The following is a 10,676-nucleotide window of genomic DNA, read 5'->3' on the forward strand; positions in this document are numbered from 1 at the left end:
TGTATTTGCCAAGATTGTAGTTGAAGGAATCATAAGTGGACAGTATAGGTCTTAGGGGGCAGTCCTGTTTATGCGGTTTAGGAATGCCATGAGAGTAATTATACAATGATTTTTGATAATGTATACATATCTTTACAAAATTTTGTAGATTATTAGTAAACATTACAAGTCTTTTGTACACAAAAAATCAGAGCTTTCAATAAAGTATTTTTACTAAAGATTTGTTTGTGAATATATCAAGTCTGTTTCATTTCTGGTCCAAGTGCCAAGCGTTATGATTAAAACACTATTCCTCATCTCAAAAATTTCCAATATCATCTGTGTATTCTCTAAAAACTTTTTAAATACATTTCAAATGTTGGTTTTCAGTAGAACTTTATATTTCATCCGTTATTTTCTCTACCCTAACTCTATACGGAGTCCGTCAATTTGATTGACCTCATAACCACCTTACAAAATTTGGATATAAATATAAATTATGTTTCTTTCATTCTAGAATGACTACAAATTGTAACATAAAAACACAAATGTTTAGTCTAAATGGCTTAAATCTCATAACATTATACATTTATATATATATTTTTTATTATATTGACCTTTCAGCCATGCCTGGCTAACATTACAGAAGTTGCAATGATGCGGTGCAAGTGAACTCATGCTACCATCTCCAATAATATAAAACTGGCCTTTACATAGTGACTTGTCTTGGCTGTGTTTTAGTTTACTAGTATTTTGTAAAATACAGTTACATTTCAGTTATAATACATTATATATGTATATACATTCTTACAATTTACAAACAAGTTCTTAAAATTATTTTAATTAAATATAGAACAGTAAATAAAGTATAGCAAACAATTATCTCTTCTACTTATAACCTTTGTACTCATTGTGTTTGATTCAGTAAATGTAGTGATATCTCAGCAAATAGAAAAGATAGGAGGTTCATATTTTAAATTCTAGCTTGTAAATATTGGTAATTTGAGTTTCTAATCTTTAAGAAACTATAGAGTCTGTATTTGGACATCACAAACATCTAATTTTAACCAATGCTGCATTCAGCCTACCACATGACACAAAAATGATATTTAGGATTTATTTTTTAATATTTACTTTAAATTAAGAAATTAACTAATGTAAAAATACTAAAATTTGATACAAAACTTATTGACATACATTCATAAAATAGTAGTTCAATAAAATTTTTAATGCGACTCAACAAACATGGTGACATGGACTTTGACCCGTGATCCGTATCGATAGGGTTAATAACATACTCATTACACAATATATTTTTTTCTTGTTGATGTCTAAAATAAGGCTATATAAATATCTTTTAAAAAGAATTTCAGTAATGGGCATCCCACTTACCAATGTTATAATTATTTTCTAACTGTGATTATAATTAATTATAACTATTTAATTTCAATTAAAAAATTTAAATGTTTATTTGTAAGTATTTTTATTTTCATATCAATTATATTATTAGAAAAAAAGATACAAGCTTTGAAATCACTGTATTATAACCTGACTGAGCTGATCAATTACAGAATATATTGACATTATTTTAACTTTTACTTATGTTAATTTAGGACAAAATGTTCAGAGTAGATTAATCCAAAATACTATATTATAGTGGAATCTCTTCTTGTATGTAAAAACTATAACAAATTTGGCTACAGTGTTATACAACTAGCTTTAAAAAATACAACACTTCATTATCTGAATAAACTTTCTAGTTTTATTCTTATTCATTCCTCATTGATTTTCAAACTTTGTAAGGTAAAGTTATAGCTATCAAAAGTTTTATTTTACAAAATAAATTGATGTCATTCCAATTTTTTATAATTTTTTACCTTTAACTCAGTCTACTTCAAGGCTATCAAAAATACTAGGTTTTTTTACTTTGGCTAAGTACTTATTTGCCAGTGAATAAAATGAGTTATGATTATTAATTTCTCTTGGTTGGTTACAAAATACTTGAGTAACTGTGTTGTTATAGATAAAAAACCTAAGGCTCCAACATTGTTTTAAATACACTTATATCCTGTAAAACAATAGTGAATTGGAAATAACAAGCATGTAGAAGAGCACATGGTATTGTTGCAACAGATGACTTTTAAGTGAATAAATCTTTTTTTGTTTTAAAATGTTAAACAATGCAGTTATGTTGACCATGTGATAAGACTGATTAATACTGTTTAAAGTCCTTTGTAGTTTAGCACAAACCTACAAAATGGGGTATTTGTGTTGTGCCCACCACAAGTATCAAAACCCAGTTTTTAGTGGTGTAAGCCCTCAGACTTACCATTGATCCATTGGGTGTGTGTGTGTGTGTGGAGTGATTAGTGATCTTTTACTGCGATGAAAGAGGGCACTACATAAATTTATACTCAAATAGAAGGAAAAGTTACATTACTTCGCATACTAAAAGTTTTCCATGTCAAATCTTGCAGTTGAATTATTACTGCTATTAACTTGACACTTTTCATTTTAAAGGACAGAACACACAAATGTATGATCACTTGACCAATTAGGTCTTTGATCATATTTATAGTAGCTTCGGCATGATGTAAACACTCCAATGTTGTTTGTAGATCTATACTCGAGAAAGCAAAAATGTTGAAAAAAAAGGTAACTTAATAATATGCATTATTATAGCATCAAACAGGAAAAGATACCCCTTGACTTTGTTGAGATGGAAAACATTCATAAAACTGCTAAAAAATGGTTAAATTAAAGCCTAATCAGTGTAGATAAAATAAATTGCTCAAGGAAGTCGAGAGTGCTCCTAGTTTCAACATCAGTGCATTCCTACACATGCTGGTTTCACAAAAAGTGTTATAGATGTTTCATTGATATAAAATAATACATGGCATGGTTAAACAAAGAAGACAGTTAGGCCCACTAGAAAATGAAAAGTTTGAAGTATTGCTATCAAGACTATTTTGTGAATAGAAATTATATTTTTTAGACCCAAATACAATTTAGTTAGGAAGCCTGATAAATTAGAGTGTATTACTGTGGTATTGGTTAGTAATTTATAATTTTTCTGTATTCCAAAATGCTTATATAAAATCTACAAAAAATATTATTTTCCACCTCCATATGTGAATTTGGACGAGACTTAGCAAGTATGGCTCATGAGTCCAAACAAGGACTTCCTTGCATCATAAGTAGTAGAGATCATTGTTTTCCAAATATCTTTTATTTACTGTTTTATGTTTTAAGAAAAATAACTTAACTGACATTTAAGTATTTATTTGAAAATATTAGTTAGATATATATATGTATATATATAAATTCAAATCGCTATTTAAAAAAAAAATTCTCACTTTCCAGTCATTATCCAAAAGTCATAACAGAGATTGCCTGTGATAATAGTACCCAAAAGAATTGAGGATATCCCATCTATCAGACAAAATCCAAAAAAGCAGATGAGAAACCAGTCAGCAGTTGAGGAAAATTCATTAAGGCTACAGAGTTGAGTGCTTATACCCACAACGTCTGAACTCTTACTGCCTTTCACTGTCTGCAGCCAGTTGTGGGAAGGCAGAAAGTTAAAAGTAGAAATACGATAAAATTAAGCCATCCAACATTTTTGGGTGCTATTACCACCGGCAATCTCCATTATAACTTTTGGATAACGACCGGAATTTGTGAAGTTTTTTTTTAAATAGAGTTTTGAATTTATATTAAGTTCATTATTGTTTTATAGTGCTGATCTTGATCACCTATTGACAATTAATGTAATTGATATAATAGTTATAAACCTATACCTCTTATATATGTACACACACACACACACATAATGTATGGTAGCCAATATGTTACTGTATTTTACAAAGTAAGAACTTGTGTTATTTTTCTACTCGTTTACATTGAGGTAGAATAAAAACAACTTATACAAAGATATGGTGATATGATGAGAAGAAATGTTGTGAAGACAGTGACCTTCCATGGATAAGTCTAAATATGTCAGCATAATGAGTGGACAAACCCAATTAGTTAACAAGACAAGGTATAAACCACAGGAAACAGAAGGGTTCAAGAGAATAAAAAGTTGGGAGCGAGAACCCCAAAAGGAGGCAGTATGTGTCAACCCGATCAGGATCGGAATGGGAGTAAAGGTGGTAGATGGAAGGTACAGAAATGGGTGTGAAAGCCAAACCACCTTCACAGGCAGCAGAGGTCTTAGGGAGGAAGAACCAATCTGGATATAGGACGACATAAAAGATGGTAGACGATTCTGTTAACATTAATGGCATGAATATCAGATTGATTATGTCCACAAGCTAGGACGAGAAAGAAATAAGATCTGAGGGAGAGGTGGTATATGGAATACATTGACAAAGGTTCAATCGGAAAGGGCAGAAAGAACCACACTAAAAGTCCCAATCAGGCAATTCAAAGGAACATGGAAGACACAGGACACGAAAAGTGCCGAAAAGAGGGGAATGACATGGGAAGACAAAACATTATGAAACTTGGAGAAAATGAAAGGTGTTCAAAACGGCCGTCCAATAGCTAGAAACAGTCAAAGTGGACAAGCCTTTGTCAAAAAAATAGGTTAAGAATTGGGGAAAATGAGGAACAAAAGGGTGGAAAAGACAGAAACCATGCCAAAGAGACCAAAGGCAAAATGTATACCATTGCCTGTGGTAAATAGACCTGGAAGAAGGTCTTATTGATTGAGAAAAGGAAGATGCAAAATTGTCAAAATAACTCAAAACAAGATTCCAGAGAGTTATAAGAAATGATGGTGGCAGACCCATTGAACTGCCCATCTCTTAAGGATATTGATGTGGAAAACTTACTCCCCAGGAGACCAAACACCAAAAAAAATGGTGAAAGTATTAGGAACTGTACCCCAACTGGCTACAAAGACACTCATGAATAGGTGCAAGTCCAAGGAGTGGGATGGGAGAGAAAGACTGATGCTCAATCATGTGGAAATGTTTAAGCCACCACCACAACAAAAGCTAAAGAGATGGAGGTAGAGAAACAAGAAATGGCAATGGATTACAGGGTATATTCCACTGATCTGCAAGTCTACTGAAGGGGATACAAAAGGATATATCATAAAAACAAAAGGAGACATGAGAGCCCTGGAAACAGAAGCTCCATATCTTGGAAATATAAAGGAGAAGGTAGAGCCCATCCAGCAAAAGAGGTGATAATGACTCCCAAATGAATCAGATACTGAAAATGAGTCAATGCTGACTTAAAAGCCTGACCAGCCAACCCAAAAAGGAGAAGAGAGGTTGCAGCAAATGATACATCTCAGGACAAAGCTGGGAGAAGGGTAAAATGCAGATCCAATGAGTGCATTCTCTGTGTGAAAGTACACAGGACTCAGTTGAAAACACAGGTGTGAGCTCTGAAAGACAAAGAAAGCTCAGGATAGAAAAATTGTGTGATCCAAGGCTTCCTACAAAGTCTGTTCACAGGTGGACAAAGTTTAAGAGGAAAACTCCCACAACACTTAAAATGTCTGCATAAAGTAAGAGTGCCAAATAGAGTTCCCCGAGATAAAACTGAAAGGGTCTAACTCCTGAAAATAAGACATCCCAATAAAACAAATACCAGAAACAAAGAAGTAAGTAAGCTGGGCAGTAGCTGAATAAAAAAATGGGGAAGCCTGAAAAAGCTTGTACAATCTTTCCCAGTAAAGCTGTCAGGGTAGTGATGTACAGCCTCAAAAGAATAAGGTCAAGAGGACCATAAACTAAAAACAAAGATGAGCAGATTGAGGGTAAAAGAGACACAGTAAGAGAAGACGAAAATCCCAAGGATGGAAGAAGAGATTAAAGGGAAAAGGAGTAGATGAAATAAGAAAATATTCAACAACAGGCCACAAAGGAGCCTAAGTTTAGGGAAGATGTGGGAAATTGAAAGTCTACAGGAAGCATATGCAGAAAGAATCTCAAATAATGCAACAATCAGGCAAGGGAAGATAATCTTAGGAGTTGAGGTGTATACACAAAGCTCACCCAAGAAACAGTAGAATTTTTGTAAGCTGTACACCATATACAGCACACTCACATTCAACTGTCAACAGCAGACCATACCCTACATGGCGAATCAGCACTCAATGGGTTAAAACCCCCATCATGATTTATATTTCTCTTCTTACTTCTATTGCATCATGACAGTTACTTTAATATAAAAATGTTGAAACTTAAGCCTAAATTTTACTAAAGACATCATTCTGTACAACTGTATTCATAATAACACAAACACCGATTCTAAGAGATTACTTTATATACATTTATATGCAAGAATAAAAATCTTGAACTTTCATGAAAAAAAAGCTGTGTTTACCTTACATCCTTGACTCCAGTAGCTTGGATTTCATCCAGTATATCAGTGTGATTCATAGGTGTCTTAGGATGCATCTCTAAAACCTACATTTAAGATAAAGAAAGATATTTCACAGAAAAGCAGACTATGATGCTGTTGTGCAGAAAAGTTTAAAGTATGAAATCAAAAACAAATCTCTGTAATGACTATACTGTAGATGATACACAATGTTTTTGCATATTATCCTAGAAACCAGTAACATTTCAAATGAGTAATTTATACCATAGTATCCTACTCTGATATAATGACAGTCAATAATTAGAAATATGATTCATAACTTTTGAGTGTATGAATACAAACCAAAAATCATCTACAATTTTACTTACTACTTTCCACCTTGACTTACTGTAAAGCTTACAGTGACCTGTCTAAATACATATACTGTTTTACAATGGTTGCATTGTAGATTCTCTATCAAATCATGGTACTATTACCTGGTGATAACTATATGCAATTAGAACTGAGCATTCAACTCAATAATTAGATAAAATTGATTACCTATGGGCATAAATTAGATAAATTAGTGTCACATAAAATAACTGATTAATCAAAATTACAATTAACTTAATGTCATGAAAATAATAAAGTAATCAAAGTTAGTGTTTATGATTATAATTATTTTCAATTACTCCAACTATTCATGTCTAGTACCAAGATTCAATGAGTTGAATGTAATCAATTAATCAATCATAAATTTACACTAACTTCTAATTGCATGTTACAAATATAACTCACTAAATGTGGAAAGTTTGGTTTGATCATCATTTGGTGAGTAATAATTCTCTAGGTTTTTATCTTTAAGTATAACTGTTCAATACAACATAAACAGTAAACAACCATTTCATAAAAAATTATGTTATGTCATTGTTACTAATATACAAACTAAAGAAGTATGTGGTAATTCTCCCTCTAACATAAATAATTCTAAATGCTCCAAATGTACATGATACTCACATACAAAAAACCAATAACTTATAATCACAAGCAAAAATCAGTCAATACCTTCCTGTAAAATGTAATACTGAATGTCCATAAAATGCCAACTGGGTCCCAATGCACAATTTCCACAACCACATAAACAAGCACGTGAAAATGTTTCTCAGAATTCGTAAAATAGTAACATATTTAATATTCTTATTACTCAAAATATATATAAACATGCACATACACACACACACACACATATATATATGTATATACACACATTTCTCAATAAAATGTGTATTGCGAGCTAGTATGTAAGATTTTTCAACATGTAAAACCAGTGATGCAATGGAAAAAAAAAAGAGCCTAGTTATAACAGGTATACAAAACTCACTCTTTTTGCTTAACAAACATTTATGATGTGCTCATTTTAAGATTGATATCAATTTTTGTCACGCTTTCACCAAGTAGGAAAAAAAAAAAAACAGACAAAAGTTTTTGCCATATTTGTGATATCATTATTACAAAAGTAATAAAGATGTTTAAATGATAAATTGTAATGTTTAAAGAATAAATAGCATTAACTGATCATATTCAAGTAATCAATTATTCTCACATAAGACTTAAATAGTTGGAATTATCAAAGATAGGAATAACTATAAAGACTGATTTTGACTAATTGATTATTTTATGTAGGTAATTGATTATACAGATTAATAAAATTAACTGCCCAACTCTTTTTTGTCACTTTAGTTTAGCTCTATGATGATATTTTTCTTATATAATAATTTAAAATATTTCATTGTGTAAAAGATCAAAAAGTTTTGGTTACATTATACTTATATTTGAAATCATGAATAAAATCATAATGATTGATAACTACTGCATTTATTATATACAAGCTAAAATATCCACCAGCTGATGGAGAATGCTTAAACTTAATTAAAATAATGCAAGTTTAACAGCAATTGTATATTTCAAAGTAATAACTTGAACATATACCTAATCTCAATTTTAAGATGATAACAAAGCTTCTTCATAAACAACATTTGCAATTTGCTTTCCATCTATCAGTAAATAAAGATTTTGAGGTGATCCCACCCTTGAACAACCTACATATCATTGACCATGAGAAATGCATGGTTGTTTGAGAAATACTCCAGAAACTTTCATACTTTGACCTTGAATCCCTTTAAAATATTCAACATTGTCTAAAGCATCAACCTGCCAAGATTGTTTGAGATTGACTCAATAGGATGGGAGTAATTAACCAACAGGCTTTGCAAAATAGAAATAGTTAAGTTCAATTTTGACTCCCTTAGGATATTCCCCATAGTTCATAGTGTTCACATACAAATTTTGGTTCAGATTGACCCAATAGGCTCGGAGGAGTTAGGGTGCAAACGAACACACATTTAGTCTTTACACATATAGATAGACAACTTGGATTAAGAAATAACATCCACACAAATTTTCCCCTTCAGCAGCCACTATAGAAACTGACTACTGTATGTTAGAAAAATGCTTTCACTGAATTGTTTATTCCTGAAAATATATGAATTCTGAAGCAGGTTAAAAGTTACCTAAAAATGTAATAAAAAGTTGTCAATATTACTATTAGAATTAATTAACAAAAACCATTACACAAATAATGAATCGCTAAGGCTTAAAACATACTCTTGAGAACTGCATAGAGATATTCTTTCAATCAAAAAACAACCATTTATAACCATATTCAGCCTTCTACAGGACAGCAAATCTTGTAGCTATGATTTAGCTTTTTTACAAATTAAACATTATAACAATCTTTCTAATTATCTTTTTTGTGGAACCTTATCAAAAACTTTATTAAAATCAAAAGATACACAATATCATCTGGAATGTCCTCACCCAAAAAAACAAAACAAAAACAGAAAAGTTATGAAAAAATGTCATACACATAAACCAAAAAAGCAATGCAAACTTTTTTTTCTAAACCATGTACAGAGGTGTTCAATAAACGTTTATCATAATAATCAAGTGTTAGACCTAATAGCCTACCATAATGATTTTAACAGTCTCAGAGCTCAACATTAATGGTTGGAAATAGTTTCAAGTATTCAAATAAGCTGCAATTATTATAATATTAGGAGTATTACAGTGTAGAAACAAAAAGGATGAGTTCCGGTCTCTAGTCGAAATGGAAGACTTAATGAGAATTACTGACAGTTGGTTAGATTTGAAGAACTTAATAATTGTTTTCAAAGAGGGGATAGGGTAGCCCCTTATAAAATAATTGAACTGTTTGGACTGAAGACGAAAATGGTGGTCATAAGGTTGAATGTATAGGAGTTACAATCAATGTTTCAAGAATAGAAAATATTTAATTGGAAACTGTTATAAGCCATCAGACAGATGAGGTCAATGAAAAATTGTATAAATTAGATCACATTCGCTACTAATAATAATGCTGATGCATTAATTATAGATGTTAAATTTAGACACACTGAATGGGATCATATCGAATCAAATAATGGAGAAACTAGTTTTCTAAACCACATAATTAGAGATCCAACTGAGGAGAATTTCATTTTAGATTTACTTTTAACTGCTAATCATATCATGGTTCCACAAGTTCACTTGCATGGGGGAAAGCATTTGGGGAAGAGTCAACACTGCATAAATAGATTTGATGTTGTACTACATGTTCAGAATGACATTAAGTTTTAACTTCTGATTCTTGGAAAGCCAAGGATTTTAAATGAATTCAAAAATTAGGTATACCAGCCTCTCTCTGTTGTTTTTCGTACATCAACAGATAGTACGTAGACACCTGATGATTAAAAGTTGGTAATGTTACTCCAATTTTTTAAAGGGGATGATAAAAGCAGCCCAGTTAGTCTTATTTTGTAGTGATAAAAATTCTAGTCTGATAATCTGATAAAAGAATCTTTATAAAATTAGTCAGTGAAACATATCATAAAAGAAAATCAATATGGCTTCACAATAGCGAAACCTTACTTCACTTATATTTTTCTTTTTGAAAATGTTACTTATCTGGATAATGGAAAAGGTGTGAAATTAGCATACTCATATTTCAAAAAGCTTTTGATAAAGTGCACGAATAAATAATATTAGCCTAAAAATCAAATCAGTGATAGTTGTGAAAAATACTAGTTAACACTTTCAATACGGGCTTGGTAAATTTGACCGACCAAGTGATCCTTTTGTACTCGTTTAAAGTCTTTATAGATTTCATACTTATAACTCTCAATATAGTGGGTATATCTTCACGAAAGTTGGCAGTCTTTCAGTTAATAGTACAAGTCTTTCACATACAAAAACTCATATTTCTTAGTGAAATATTTTAATAAAATTAAATATTTGGCCATGTATATATTAAATATTTG

At 31.2% G+C, this 10,676-nt stretch overlaps 1 protein-coding gene across 5 annotated transcripts in view; it reads right to left on the minus strand.

The window, feature by feature from the left end:
• The window catches only part of LOC106461421 (putative Polycomb group protein ASXL3), a 71,904-nt gene that overhangs the window by 53,934 nt on the left and 7,294 nt on the right, over positions 1-10,676 (minus strand). For all 5 annotated transcript variants that reach the window (XM_022388377.1, XM_022388375.1, XM_022388380.1 and 2 more), the window contains exon 2: positions 6,325-6,407. In XM_022388377.1, the coding sequence (XP_022244085.1) occupies positions 6,325-6,407 (83 nt within the window). The remainder of the gene's footprint in view (positions 1-6,324; positions 6,408-10,676) is intronic.

This window comes from Limulus polyphemus, unplaced genomic scaffold (assembly GCF_000517525.1).
Source record: "Limulus polyphemus unplaced genomic scaffold, Limulus_polyphemus-2.1.2 Scaffold954, whole genome shotgun sequence".
In the NCBI taxonomy this organism is placed as follows: domain Eukaryota; kingdom Metazoa; phylum Arthropoda; class Merostomata; order Xiphosura; family Limulidae; genus Limulus; species Limulus polyphemus.